This window comes from Topomyia yanbarensis, chromosome 2 (genome assembly GCF_030247195.1).
Source record: "Topomyia yanbarensis strain Yona2022 chromosome 2, ASM3024719v1, whole genome shotgun sequence".
NCBI lineage: Eukaryota > Metazoa > Arthropoda > Insecta > Diptera > Culicidae > Topomyia > Topomyia yanbarensis.
In genome coordinates, this window is record NC_080671.1 from 465,120,896 (window position 1) to 465,136,370 (window position 15,475).

General features: G+C 38.3%; 2 protein-coding genes across 10 annotated transcripts in view; one reads left to right on the forward strand and one right to left on the reverse strand.

Moving 5' to 3' along the window:
- The window catches only part of LOC131686117 (uncharacterized), a 280,208-nt gene that overhangs the window by 28,307 nt on the left and 236,426 nt on the right, over positions 1 to 15,475 (reverse strand). The window contains exon 7 of one of the 4 annotated variants that reach the window (XM_058970275.1): positions 4,977 to 5,064. The exons of the other annotated variants lie outside the window; for them this stretch is intronic. The gene's annotated coding sequence lies outside the window, so the exon portion shown is untranslated. Of the gene's footprint in view, positions 1 to 4,976; positions 5,065 to 15,475 lie in introns of those variants that run through there. 4 annotated transcript variants of the gene reach the window in all.
- Positions 1 to 15,475, forward strand: part of LOC131686114 (muscle-specific protein 300 kDa) — a 113,822-nt gene that overhangs the window by 13,333 nt on the left and 85,014 nt on the right. Inside the window, exon 1 of one of the 6 annotated variants that reach the window (XM_058970269.1) lies at positions 5,055 to 5,711. The exons of the other annotated variants lie outside the window; for them this stretch is intronic. Within the exon in view, the coding sequence (XP_058826252.1) occupies positions 5,387 to 5,711 (325 nt within the window). The 5' untranslated portion in view covers positions 5,055 to 5,386. Of the gene's footprint in view, positions 1 to 5,054; positions 5,712 to 15,475 lie in introns of those variants that run through there. 6 annotated transcript variants of the gene reach the window in all.

Genomic DNA, 15,475 nt, shown 5'->3' on the forward strand with positions numbered 1-15,475 from the left:
AGTTATCCTACTGGAGCTGTAGAGCTAGGTTCTCGGAAGGGCTCCCCGTCAGAATCACATACTACAATTTGCAGACGAGACAGGCAATGGCGCCCACTAAAACACTGCCTTAGGCCAATTGAGGACCGTGATTCTGAATGTGATATTCATTGTACAGTTCAGGTATGTGCGGGCGTAGGGATTCCCGATCGCGTGTATCATCGCGAAGGGCTCAAGCTTTTGTACGTTAACGTGTTCGATCGCGTGTGCCGTGAATGTAACTTCGCGTGTATAAATTCTATTTTATAATCGTGCGCCTTTCGCATATTCGCATGTGTTCTTTGGATAATCGTGCGCGGACCGTGAATCTAATACTTTATTTTTGGCGTACGGCTCAGATGCTAAAAGAAAGTAAGATCTTCCATATCACAAGAGCTCCCGGTGATGTCGCCATGGAACGTGTTGTCTAGTGGATATGAGCTTTATTTTTTGACTGGTCCTGAATGTATGGACCTAAGTTATTATGACAGAGAGTAATGGTTTACGGACGTGACCGATTCATGAGCGCGCGAAAACGGACGTTTGTAGGTTCGTGTTTGAGACAGCGTTTGAAACTTCGTAAGTGCTAAAATGTTTTCTTTATTATCGGGGTTTTATTAAGTTTGCGCGATCGCGAACGTAGGTGTGCGTTGTTAATCGCGAAGGGCTTAAGCGTTCCTATGTTAACGCGTTTGTTACGTGTGCTCGCGTTCATGTGACTTCGTGTGTACAAAACTGGATTTTGTAACCGTGTGGCCATTCCTATATACGCGTGCGTTCTTGGATGGTCACGCGGACCTTCATTCTGATAGGCCGTTTCGTGATCGCGCGCTTACTTCAGTACCGGGTTTTTTTCATGTAGCGAAATCGCGGGCTTGAGTATGTGTGGATTATTGCAATTGCATGGTCGCGTTTGTGGCCAGGTTTGTGCTATTTTGGTATACATCAGTAATGGAAAAGCAAATTAATAGATGTGCAAAAGTACAGGCTAATGAAGTAGAATAGAAAAACACATGTAACATGCAATCAAACTCGTCTAAATGCAGCAAATGTTGTATATTTACCATTGACGACAATTGCATGCTGTTAGACTTTCATAATGCTATGCTGGCCGGGAATGGATGACTCACGTGCGTCGGTAAATTCATTGTACCCTAATTGATTTAATCCGACTTTCCCGAATGAATAGAACCAAATGCACAAATTGGTCACCAGAAGTATTAGCCACTATCCTATCATATACGCCAGTTCCGCATCCATTCCCTGGCCCACCTGTCGCAAATACTCAGACGGCTCACAGCAAAAGTCAATGCACGACGACCCGCCAGTCGGCCACATCACCGCGCACAGACCAGTGGTTGAGCGTTGGTACGCGCAGATGTAGAGTATGAAGACGGTGTCTACGGTGACACACTTGAAACAAACAAATATTATACTTAGTAAGCCTAATCAGCATTAGTTCAATGTTGTCTTCCTGCTAGGTAATTTTGACATGCGGCGGTGGGTGTGTGAGGAGGCTGAAAAATCCACGAACCAACCACTCCTCAGCTTGGTGGGGTATAAAGATGATGTGGTTGAGCGGGGGGAGGGGTACGAGGGATGGATGTGGTGGTGATATCTGAGAGGGGTGTAATGATTAGTGATCTAAGAGGGGTTTAAATAGAGGGGGGGGGGGGTTATCTGCGAAAGCGGGCGACCCCTCTCAGCACACCCCTAGCTACGCCCCTGTTAACATCCTAAAACCCTATGCCAGTCGAAAACAATTTTTGACGGGCTGGGATTAATTTTATTTAGTCTATTTATTTTATTATTTCTGCTCATTTCATGCTTTTATTGTTATTGTATTTTTTCTGTTTATGCATCTGTACTATGTCTTAAAATACGCATTCTATGCATTTAAAATGACTGAAATTAATTGTATTTTATCAACTTATTTTATTTCATTAAACATTTCAGTTATTTTATTCATTTTATTGATTTTCTTCACCCTACTTTTTTGCTTGATCCATTTGATTCATAATAATTATTTTATTAGTTTGATTAAATTTATTTAATTTTCTATTCACTTTGTCCAAATTTTACATTTGGTTTATTTCATTCATTATATTTATATTTTAGTAATATATTATTATAAGTTTGTCTTCGAGCATGACTCAAACTTGAGCTCTTCCTGTTCGTATGAATTCTGCAAAATAACGAATGAGCGAGTCATGATATCCCTAGTAACAATTGAGGTTTTATAGTAGTTTTATAGCCACTGATAAAACTTAGATTGCACTTGTAGCGTGCTATAAAACTTCAATTGTTACTTGGGATATCCTATGAAATGTTTCAACGTTGTTTGCAAATATTTGAACTAAGCTTAAGTTATTATTTATGTTATATTGAAATGCGCAATGTGACCATTGATCATAGATTGTTATTTAATATTACTTCCAGGTCCGGAAATAAGGGATGAACAATTAGATTTATAATAAACATTTTGAAAGACATTTTTGTGGATAATGAATGATTAATGTAGGTAGTTTAGTGGAATAATATCACGAATATGGGTTCTCTGATCACTTTTTCTAAGTGATGGCATCCGGTTATGGGATAAACTTAATTCATTCCCCAAGCCCCTTCAAGGCATTACATTACTTGCTGATTGCGGTAAACTTACGCGGAAATTGACATTTGCATTTGAGATTTACAGAGTCTTATAGATACTCGAGATTTCTCCTCCGTTTCCGAAGTTTGAACAAAAAGAAGTCTATCAATTCATCAACTAGGTGTGTTAGGTAGCAGCTTATATATTCGTAAAGTCATTTAGCGACTTTGGTTCATGGTTAAGAATCTCTCAAGGGGTGATAGAAGATCATATTTATGGAAAAAATCGTTCTACACGTACCATCGTATTATAACAGTTACAGAGTTATTTTTGTTCATAACTATGCCTTATAACACCTATAATTCAAAAATGACCATTCTTTTGGGTCCATTTGCAAGCTTAGATTTCCTACGTGATGTAGAACTAGGGGTTTGCTCAGGAACACAAATTGTGTCTCCGTTTATTGGAGCTAGCGCTAGTCCGGTACTAGCTTAGTCTGCTAACTAAGTTAGTGTCGGATTCTGATGAGACGAAGTCGAAAAGCAAATTTAATAACTAATTTAGGGTGCATTGTTTTTTGAAAATATTTTCTTTATGGTTATTTTGTAACCAAAGCTTACATTTTTTATCTAATCGTGTCTCGATATTCAGCATATGTGTGTAGCATAGCCTAGATAGAAAATCTTAGAGAAAAACTCCTTTTTGGACTCATAAAATCGTAAAAAGATAAACAAATTCTAATGGTTTTCACTCCGCCTTCTCCCAGCCCAGATTTCTTGTAAATCATTATTTTGGGATTTCTTAGCAACTATCTAATGTAAATATGGTTACATAAACTTTCCGCAACTTTATTATGGTACTCAAAGGCAAAGCGTGTTTTACAGTCAAAAATATAGTTTAAACTCTACTATTCGAATTGCATTCGTCTCAATTTTATCAACAATCTCTACTTTTTTGTTTTTCATCACACTAGATTAAAATAAGCAATATGAAGAAATCCGCTGAGCAATGATCCACGATTAGATTAAAAATAAGCATAAGTGTTAGGTAGCTATTGATCTTAAAGATTATGTTGCCAAAAAATGCGCCCTATCTATAAATGTGTTTGAGCTACAAAGTTGGATATGATCAAATAAATAAATAACCAATACCCAATTCAACTTATCCCTTCAATTCTTCGTGACTATAGTAGCAACAGTAGTGCTTTGCTCCTTCTACGATCTCTGCTTTTTTCACCCTTATCCATTTCACCGCAACATAAGGTCGGTCTGGTGTTGAACTAGGTCAATCGAATGGGCTTCTAGCTTAAAAAGAAAATGTAAACAAAAACAAATAGTGCAACGACGAAGGGACACGTACACCAATACAACAAGACACGTTTGGTTATTCGCTATAGTATGAGTAGAAGAAAATCATGCTGCGTTTCCACCAACATTACACAGTCGTTTGGCCCAGCTCGTGTGAATGAAGCACACTCATTCATGCTTTACGTAGTGATAGGGCTGACCCAACGGTTGTGCCAATGCGTTGTTTCGATGCAAACCATCGTTACGTATATTATGCGTAGTAGATCACTCTTAAATTATGCGACTGCAAAAGTTCTATTGTCGATTGCATTTATTGTTCATTTATCTTTATTTTTGAGTTGTGAATTTAGACGTTTAATGAAGTTCTATTTGACTTGCAAAACTTTGCATCAAATACATTAGAAACAGAAACCAGAATATTGATTGTGAGGCAAATATTTGAGTAGTCGCCTAAGCCCCTTATTACAGACCAGTGTAACAGAGAAGATAGTTTTATCAATACATTAAAATCCAGGCAATTTGTATAATTCTTTTGAAGGATTTTTGTCAGAATTCATCTTGAACTGTTCGCATCATAGCAGATTTTTTTTTACATTCAAATTGTTTGCCAGTATTCAATTCAAAGACCGCAAACCACAAATCACGTGTTGTACTTGTAAGAAAAGGCGTAGCAGATTAGGCATAGGGTTTGTCGGGATACGATTATGAAACGTCACCGAAACCAATTTTAGCTTTGTTTTTATTGTTGGATTCGAAATTGATACTTCGGCATTCACTACCGTGGCAGATTAATATGATTATACTGTCAAATTACTAAATTCAGTTGGTTGGGTGACTTCGTCCGATGGTGTTGAAGCGTTTGATACAATACCTGTAATACAGCGTACACACCAATACATATTGTTAGCGAGTGTTTTCAACTGAATGCTCATCTGATGCTGAATGAATGTTCAGTTCCATGCTAACGTTCGCTGCGATTCAACGTATTTACTTAAATTCATTCGTCGTCGATTTCGCGCGGTACTGGATGAAAGAAACCTGTTGCTTTTGATATTGCGCTGTTCTTCAGCATGTATGATGTCATAATCGCTAACATTATTGATTTTAGTCTTGTTGTCAGTTCTTTCGGTGAAAATACAATTTTTTTGCCTGCAATGAAGACGAATATGTGGCGGATAATAGTATGAACAAAGAGAAAATCGATTAATTCATGTTACGTACTATTATATGGAAATTAAGCTTTGCTTTCAATAGGTGTTAAACTACTGCGAATTAAAATTGCCAGTGTATCGGTTCGACTTCCATCATTTGGTTAACTTTAATTTATTCGTGTTCATGAAGCATAGCACAGTTGTCCTTGATCTTACGAAAAACCGTTTAATTCTCTAGGACGTGCCTAACAAATACGAAATGGTGAATCGTGCAATCTACAAACGTGCGTAAGCAACAAATATCATATTCCTGAAAAGTTATGATAAGATCAACAAATGACGGCAAAAGTCACAATGCAAAACGTCAGAAAATTTCGCAGAGGACTTATTTGGAAAAGGATAAGGATGAAGATTCAGACGACGAAGAAAATAGTTCTGGGCTTAAAATACATCACTACGAAGAAAAGTTAACTTCGGTACGTAGTGTGATGACAACCGCATGCTCATCAAATGCCGGTAATATCGATCAAGTCAACAATCCTGTTTGGTATGACGCATTCCGAACACGAGTAGTGAAAACTTATGAAGAGACTTGTAGAAACTTTGGTAGTTCTGAATACGATATTCACATTAAAGAGAAACGAGGTGAGTTTAATAACTCTAAGCAAAAGCAAAGTACAGCAATTTTGTGAAGCTCAATTACAATCAGTTGCGGTTCCCATATGTTTCGCATTTTAATCAATGAATGTAATTCCTGAGGTCATAGCTTGAAACTCAAAAATTTAAATCCACCTGAAGGACCATTCATAAATCATGTAGATCAAAATTTGACGACTTTTGAACATAAGTAGACCAAATTAGTTATGGAATTTTCGTTTCGACTTCGTCTCATCAGAATCCGACACTAACTTAATGACAGGACTATGCTGGTGCCAGATTGACGCCAGCTCTAAAAACAAGCGTTTCTAAGCAAACCCCCTAGTAGCAAGCCAATGCAATTCCTTCGACTATTCCCAACCAATTCAAGTGAAATTCAAATATTTTTCTGCTAAGTACTAAAATCTTATTTCGAATATGTAAAATAGCAACGTAGGGAAGTTTTTCGCGTGCAATATGTAATGTAGTATAAGTGTAGATTTTGGATTAAAGCGGAATACGTTTTTTTCAAAGTAAGTCACTCGAGAATATTTAGAAAGACATATTTAGCTATAACTAAACCAAGTTTGCTCAAAGTGCGATTTACACCTACAGCGCACAATTGCTAAGCTAGCAAGCACTTTTTGAGCCTTACTGGAGCATTCATTATTGATATAATTTAGCAACAATGTGAAATTATGGTGTCAATATTTAGTTCTAGACTGAAATATTAAACCAAATAGGTACTAAAATTCCTAAGCTATTTAGATTATTTGAATCAGTTTATTCGACTAAGGGAGCAATATCTACAACGTTCAAAAATTCGTATTTTCGCACACTTTCAAAGCTGTTAGAAATAGTAGAACCGATTTGCATAGAGTTGCGCCGGGCGAGCATGTAACCTGTAACGCGCGTTTAACGGTTTTGAGATTAGTGAAAACAAGTGTAGGTGAAATTTCAAGCTTATTAACTCGATTAAATTTGTAGGAGAAGTTTAGGAGCTTAAACCACTGACATTATAAAAAATAAACATATTTTCAAACCACAGTTTAAAATGGTAGTATTTCTTGTTTTATTGCTTAACTTTGATTATTTTGAACTTTTAATAGCTTAAGTATTTAACAAAATGATAACAATGATTTTAATGAGTTCCCAGGTTATAAATTGCGTTTTCAACGATGAAAACTTCCATGGAGAGGAATTTGTTGAGGTCGTCTTTACAATTGCCATTAACAATGTTTTTAATTTTTTCTGAGATCAGATATATCAGCATACGCAAAAAACAACATCGTGTCGTGTCGTTTTGTACAAAAAATTACCTGCTCTTGAAAGCGTGGTCTCTTTTAGTGCGTTGAAGATATTTTAGGTAAAGAAACTTCCAAAAATATTTTTTTTTTCGATGCAGAAAGTGTTTGTCTATTCAGTCGAATTTCCTACAATAATGCATCATTTGCACAACATTTTCCTAAACCTACATTGCCAAATATTTAAAATTAGGTGAGTGACAGTGAATCTTCAGGAGGCTTCTCGAAATCTGCCTGATGTCTGGCAGAATTCTGGCTCAAAGTCAACAACCGATTTCGAATCTTGGTCGTTGAAGACAAATGAAGACATTTTTTAATAAATATTTGTGAAATATACCTGGTATCTCTACTGATTTCTCTCCGGCGCTATAATTTACTACTCTTGCATGGTGCCATGTGTTTCCTCTGGATACGGATTAAGTTTCGATTACTGTGCGATGTAGGGGAGTGTACTTTCGGGTAGATATTGGAAACACATTAGTGTTTTTTGAAACTGATCTGAAATAGGTACTTCATGGCCCGATAATACCACAATACAAAAGACACATTTTACTTATTTGTCTTTTTTTTACTTTTTAACGACCTTAAATTAGCTAGAGATTAGTGAATAGGGAAAGTTATGAAAATGTTAGAGCTATAGTACTCAAGTGACAGAAAGGACGTAAAATATAGAAATCGGAAAACTATGAATGACAGGGTCATTAGAAACAGGCTTAAAATCTTAAGCTAATCTTTTGTCTTCTGCTGGCAGGAGTTAAGCTGAGGCAGTGTTACTACGAATCGCTCAAATCTACCAATATGTCTCACGACAAAGACAGACTTGTCCCTCTTTACCATGAGAACCGACTACTTATTTGCCTGTTGCTAAATTAATAGAAATTAGGTAAAAAGACGATCTATCAACCACTAGCAAAATCCGGATTACCAAAAACCAGACGGTTCAATTTTACAAAATCAAAAAGTGGACGAGTTCTTCAATCCAAAACATCAAGTGTCCAAATCGGTTAAAGAAAGCCATAGTTATGAGCATTTCAATTATTGGGTGTTGTTTTGTTGGACACATAACGGTTTAATAAGTTTTCCTGTAATAACAAAAAAAAAAATCGGAGGTCTTAGGACTGATTTCTTTGCCCTCGCTTAGCGCTTAAGCCAGTTTTAAACGTACTGGTGAACCTGGTCTAAAAGTTAAGCGAGGGTGAAAAAATCGGCCCTTAGTGGAATATCCTCAAAACACTTAAGACAGATGTCTTTCTTTTAATTCCACTATGTATATTATAATAAAATGCACTTGCACTTCACTATCATTTTTTTTTATAAATCGTTTATTTAACACGGCTCAATGCGTTAGCTCAGAGCTGTGGGTACTTTATATATTTACAAGATATAACAAGTACAATTTCATGCATATAGAGCCTGTTTAATCCCGTGCACGCGACTTGCCGGTGCGAGCGGAGATTTTTTTTCGCGGTGGGGAAATATTAGTTTTCTTGCCAACTACATCTTCAGGGTCTCATCCATGTCTCTCTCGTCGATTTTTCGTTCTTCTGGGGCCCCCAATAACAGCACAAAACATTACATTTGATATTTGTATGGATGTCAAGACGAGAAAACCTACCTTTAATTTTTTTTTTCGAGAGTTGTCCTACTGGAGCTGTAGAGCTAGGTTCTCGGAAGGGCTCCCCGTCAGAATCACATACTACAATTTGCAGACGAGACAGGCAATGTCGCCCAATAAAACACTGCATTAGGCCAATTGTAGCGGGCCGTGATTCTGAATGTGATATTCATTGTACGGTTCAGGTATGTGCGGACGTAGGGACTCGCGATCGCATGTATCATCGCGAAGGGTTCGAGCATTTGTACGTTAACGTGTTCGATCGCGTGTGCGTTTGTATGTCGCGTGTGCTAACGTGTATGTAACCTCGCGTATATAAAATCTATTTTATAACCGTGTGCATTTCGCATATTCGCGTGTGTTCTTTGGATAATCGTGCGCGGACCGTGAATCTAATACTTTATATTTGGTGTACGGCTCAGATGCTAAATGGAAGTGAGATCTTCCATATCACGAGTTCCCGGCGATGTTGCCGTAGAGCGTGTGGTCTAGTGGATATGAGCTTTATTTTTTTGATTGGTCCAACTGAATGTATGGACCTAAATTACTAGAATGAAGGCTAAAGATTTCCGGACGTGACCGATTCATGATCGCGCGCGTTTGCGGTTTCGCGTTCGTAACTTCGTAAGTACTAAAACGTTCACATAATTACCGGAGTGTTATCAAGTTTGCGCGATAGCGGGCATAGGTGTGCGTAGATGATCGTGAAGGGCTTAAGCGTTTGTATGTTGACGTGTTTGTCGCGTGTGCTCGCGTGTATGTGACTTCGCGTGTATAAATTCGATTTTGAAACCCAGCGGCCATTCATATATTCGCGGACCGTCATTCTGATATTTAGTTTGGTGTACGGATCACATTCTGACAGGAAGTGAGTTATCCCATATCACTAGAGTTCCCGGTCATGTCGCCATGGAACGTTTTGTCTAGTGGATATGGGAGCTATTTTTTTTAATTCTTCAATTTTATTTTTTTTTTTTAAATTAACATGGACCTAGACTGTTGGTACCGAGGATAGAGCCCTCCGGACGATTCCGATTCATGATGGCGTGAACGCGGGAGTTTGTAGATTAACGCTTGAGATCGCGTTGGTAAGTTTATGAGCGCTGAGACGTTAACCTTATCACCGGGGTATAATCATGCTTGCGAGTTGGTGGGCGTAGGTTGTTTAGAAAATCGCGAGGGGTTCTAACGTTTGTACACTAACGTGATTTTCTAACATATTTGCGTGTGTTGTGTGTTCTTGAATGGTCGCGTGAACCGTGAGTCTGATATTAAATTTTCGGTGTGCGGCCAGAATTCTGGCAGAGAGTGGGATCCCTTATATCGATAAGCTTCCCGGTTATGTCGCCATGAGACGTGCCGCCGAATAGGTATGAGCGTATTTGCCCAATTGGTCCAGCTGAAGGCATGGACCCAGGCTTCTGGGATCAAGGGTAGACCTCCGAACGTGACCAATTCGTAATCGCGCGCGAGGCCATTTTTGTAGGTTCCCGCTTGAGACCGCGTTTGAGAATGTGTGAGTGTTAAGATGTTGGCTATCACCATCTTTGCTGACCCAGCTGAAGGCGAGAGTAGAATGGCAGTATAGGATTCGAAAAGAAGAGATAAAAGACAATATATGAGAGACGCAATAGATAAAACAGGTACACGATACAGCTAAAGTTATGATCATAACATGAAAGACATACATTAGTACCTCAAACACTACTAATACTTGAATACCCAACCACCACACATAGCACATCCTTTCTCAATTATCTATTTGTTACTAGTTGATTGTTGTTTATGAGCGGGTGAATAGAAGAAAGATAAAGAACAGAAAAAAGGCTCCTATCAGCCCTCCCGGCCTCCTCGATACACCACTATCGAGGCGTATTGTAATCAACATCTTGAAGCGGGCTTCTTATATAAATAAAATCTTGCGTCATAATGATTGGTGAATTATTAACATAAGAACTAATTAACCTCTAGTAGTAGCACTTGGTGCAAATAGAAACCAAAAAGAGCGAAGGGTCCTTATATTTAGATAATTCTATTTAGTCTATTGTGGCTTGATGATGTTTACAACACCGTCAATCCTCCTGCGAGAGGGATAAAGAAATAGATATTAATAGATAATAGAATAGATAAGATAATAGATAACACAGAAATAGATATTACATGCATCTAAACTACTTTTAGGTGTGTGGTGATGTGGTTCACGTGGATTGGATTTCTTCAAAAACTACGTGTTTCAGTTTATTAAGTTGATCTAGTTGAGCATTAACTAGTGGCTGAACAGTATGTTTAAGAGATGGTTCCATCCATAAGAGATTGTCATCTCTGTTTCTGAAAACAGCGAATCCGATTCGTTATAAACGAGTGTTACTCGCCATTTTCACGAGCCAGAGCGACAGAGCGGTTTAAGAGATAAAAACACCCACCTTCAGTCTGATCATCTCTTATAGATGACAGTCCATCGATCCGAATCGAATGACTCGATCACTATGCTCAAGATCAAATGAGTCCCCGAACAACCGAACCAGCATGTTCCCCCATTTGAAAGTAGAAACATCCATATCAGCCGCCCGCCAAAACACTCGATCGAATGATTATTAGTCATGAGATTCAGAGGTCAATGAATCAGCACTCGCTCGGATCTCCCACTCTTATCGACCAAGCAAGAGTACGCGCCCGTTAGGCTCATCACCCAAGCCCAGGGACGAGAAAACCTACCTTTAATATTTCCATTTCGAAAAACCATAGTTTAGCCTGAAGTATACAACTTAAAGTATAATCCACGAAATGACTAAAAAATTTGCCGAAGATAATACTGTGCTAGAAAATGAGCGTCGGCGGTAAAACATGTTGAGTTATGTTCTATCAATGACCATGCAGTAGGCTTGAGTACAACGCCCAACTCCCACTTAGCAGAAGGCAAAGGATTCTTCACATTTCCTTTCGATCATGTTCATATGAGCCTGTCTAGTCCTTGTTTTCAGTTCTAAGTTTTTAACTGTTTCGCTCTGGAATACCCACCCGTCTTTCAAATTTATTGCTTTCGTTTCTCTTAGTCTTAAATTTGCAAAAAATAGCCAAAAAAATCGATACAGCACAATAGATTGAAGGGATAATTATACGAACATCAAAAATGAAAAAAGCACTTTTTCCCTACCGTAGAACTTTTTGTAAATCAATCAGCTCTAGGGTGGTGGTACCGTAAGTACGGATTCGAAAATTTCCGGACTTACCGAACAATTTCGGAACCTATAATATAAAAATTAAAACTGGTGCTTCCGGTACTATGATAAACTTATGATGAAAGTTTGGTGAAATTGAGAGAGAACTCAAAATTTATCATTTTTAAGATGCGGATGGCAAAGCTCTCTCGAAGTTCATTAAGAAACGCGTGATATATGTAGGGAAACATGAACCGATACGGGCCCCCAGCTGTTTCTCAGCCATGGAAACACTGCGAACAGTGCATTGGGTAATGAGCCTATTTTCACCCTGTTTCAATTATCACCCTACCCATTTGAAGTTGGTTAGAGTAGCGTTTGCCACCTTTGTACCACGCATTGGCTCAAATGGTAGGGCAAATATACGGGGAACTTGATTCGAGTTTTCGTTGTGTTCAAACACGAGCATTTCACCGTTTTCAGGCCATTGTTGTTGCAATATTGGTTCTTAGGAACTAAGCAAACATGTTGATGCCAGTTTATATGCATTACATCCATTGTAGGTCGAGTAATTAATGACATAGTTTGGCACTCTCCCTAATAGAGCTAAAATTAGCGCTTTACCCTATATTATTTTCATTTTTGTCATGTAGCTCATTTATAACTTATAAACTTTGACGCTTCTTAGTAGCGCAGCGTCTTCGCTAGGGGCACATGTAGCTTCGGGGCACTATTTTGAAAAACTTCAATCATGCATCATACTTATTATGTAAGAAATTTACGATAAAGATTCTAAAATAGATTTTAAACACATAATTCGGAACCTTTCATCTCAATTCTCACTCATTCACGCGAGTAGGGACTAATCACATATCCATCCGTTCCGGATAATACAAGCTGTGCTAATTGTTCGTATCCACAAGCAACAGGAGAACTGATCGATGCAATATAACTGATTATCATTTTCAGCTTAGAACATAGTAGCGTAACCAGAGAGGGGAAAGGAGGGGGGGGGGGGTCGCTGTCGATTGAAGCCTATCCTAAACCAAAATTATTCAGAATAACGAACAAAAATATGCTTGTGAAGTTGATTAAATATTAAAATAATTATTTTTATCTTCTGGATTACAATCCTTTTGAGCTAATCTTTCAAACAATTTTGAAATTAGACCGAAAGTTAATAATTAATCTGTTGTTCGAAGTAATTGATTGGCTATGGAACAAAGTGAAAATTATTGCTCGCAGGCTACATATCAACTATGAATGCTGAAAATAATGATTTGCTTAAAAAGGCAATTGAAATAATTAACTTCGCAAATAACACATTCTAAATAGATTCATCATGATCAATTCCGCTTGGCTCTAAATACCACACAATACATACACTCACTACTGTCTAAATTGGTAATAAATCGTTTTTGTTCTTTAAACTTTTTTTTTTTAATTTGAGCTAGAAACTAATTTGTTTCAACCTTCGTAAATTGTGATTTCCATTTCCAATCATCATAAAACAAAATGACTCATTTACTGCAACCAAGATTCAGAGTCACAGCTTCCCTCAATCATTCACTTTCAAGTTGGCGGGATTTACATGCCAAAGCGTACGCTTTTATTTCAAATCGATAGTTCTTTATCACCAACCAAAGCCGTCGTCTGTTCTGTAGTGGTCGATTTAGGTTAAATGTTGACATGTTTAGCAACTGAACACGCATGACTAATGGGGATTGTTAAGGGGTATATGTTGAGGTCGGTCAAAAAATCGATTTTTTTTATTCTTCTATCGTAAAGCTGTTCTTAAGAATGTTACCTCAAATTTCTATAGAGATCGGAGCAGTGGATGCAAAGTTATAGCGTTTTTCATCTTGCTCCCTTTTGGAGGTGTTGCTTATACTTGAAACTTTAAACGCGATTATCTCGAAATCATGTTTCCCAAAAGCGTCTTTGCGGTGACTACGATTGCCGGAAGAGTTTTCAACCGATCTCAAAAGTTTTTTTGACTTGCTCGTAATTTAACTGCCGTGTCCTTATCGATTCCATTTTTTCGTCAAAATTTTCATATTATTGTTATGAATTTTTTTAAAAAAAATTTCAGGTGAAAATAGTGATTTTTTTTTTTGGAAAAATCGTCCCCGTTTCCTCCAAGAAGAAGTTTTTTTAATCATTCGTTCAAGGATACCGCAGGTACATATACTAATGCAGTGGCGTAGCCAGGGGGGTTTTGGGGGTTAACCAAAATTAACTGAGTTGAAAAAAAATATTGGTGGTGATTAGTTTAATATAAAAAATATTTTATTTTTAATATTTAAATAATAATTTTGGAAGTACTACGATGGGATGCATATGAAAAACGGAATGCGGAGACGGCGTATGAATAACGAATTGCAACAGTAGCTTGGAGAATCACCCATTGTTCGCTCAGCGAAATTTGGGCGGCTGCATATTTTCAAAATGGTGAACAACTCGGTAAAATGGTTCTAAAAACTAATCGTTCTCAACACCTTGCATTCAAATTCACTAAGCATGCGTTGATCTCCCTCCAGCATGCTCTAGGTTTCTTGACCGAAGAGGACAACCGGTCTAATGAGCGATTTGTAGAAGATTAACTTCATCCGGTGTCGTACATACGTCGATCGAAGGGTTTTTCGAAGCCCAAAGTAACAACGTTCACCTGCTATAATACGTTTCTAAATTTCTCTGTTGGTGTCATTATTGACGTTCATTAGTGAGCTCAAATACACGAGCCCACCCAGTAAACGAAATGGCGACTAGGCGGATTAAAACATGCCGACGAGCGGTAGACTATTGAAACATTGTTCTAGGCAACCCATTGTAACTCGCCAACAATCCGCCCTAATTGTGTGGGTATCAACCAACTCGATATCATCGCCATCGCTTCAACCATCAGTGGGATATACGTTCCTACCATCGTCTCAAGATTGTGTGCCACAATGTTGACGTTACCTGGAAAGCTAAAAAGCTGAGCAGACTTCCGGAAAACCGTGTCAATCCTAGCTCTTATTATCACACCTTACCGTAGCCCTTTCTGAGTTTCAAAAGGACTCGAAAGTATTTCCTAATACTCATCACATATCACTCGATCTATTTTCGCAGATCCAGAAATCCGTATTTGGGCATTATATGCTAGTTTTCTCAATAAATTCGCTTGCTAACGGTGATTGGCGGCGACAAGGAATTTGGGAGAACATCTTCAGCAATTGCTCGATAACTATTTGCAGCAATCCCGCTTAACACCCTTTTTAAAGATGGGACATACTACTTCCTCCATCCAATCTTCCGGTAAAATCTGTTTCTCCCAGATCTTTAAAACCACCCAGTGGAGTGCTCTACACAACGCCTCTCTTCAGTGTTTCAGCAGCTCACATGGCAGTTGATCATTGCCAGCGGCTTTATCAGTCCTCCACCCGCCGATAACCTCATGAATCTTCGGTAGATCTTGCGCTGGGAATCTGTCGTCGGCTGGGCATGTCCCCAGACTGATTCTTGCGATACTCTCGTCGTCTACTGATATTTCGATGTTCGTCATAATACACTTATCGATCAGTTTACACTCGGTCGTGAGAAGGTCTCCATTAGTATCTCTTCATATGTCAGCCTGTGGCACATAGCCTTTGCTTGAGCGATTTACCTACTCGTAGAATTTTCATAACTCTGTACAGATGCTCCATCCCTCGGTAT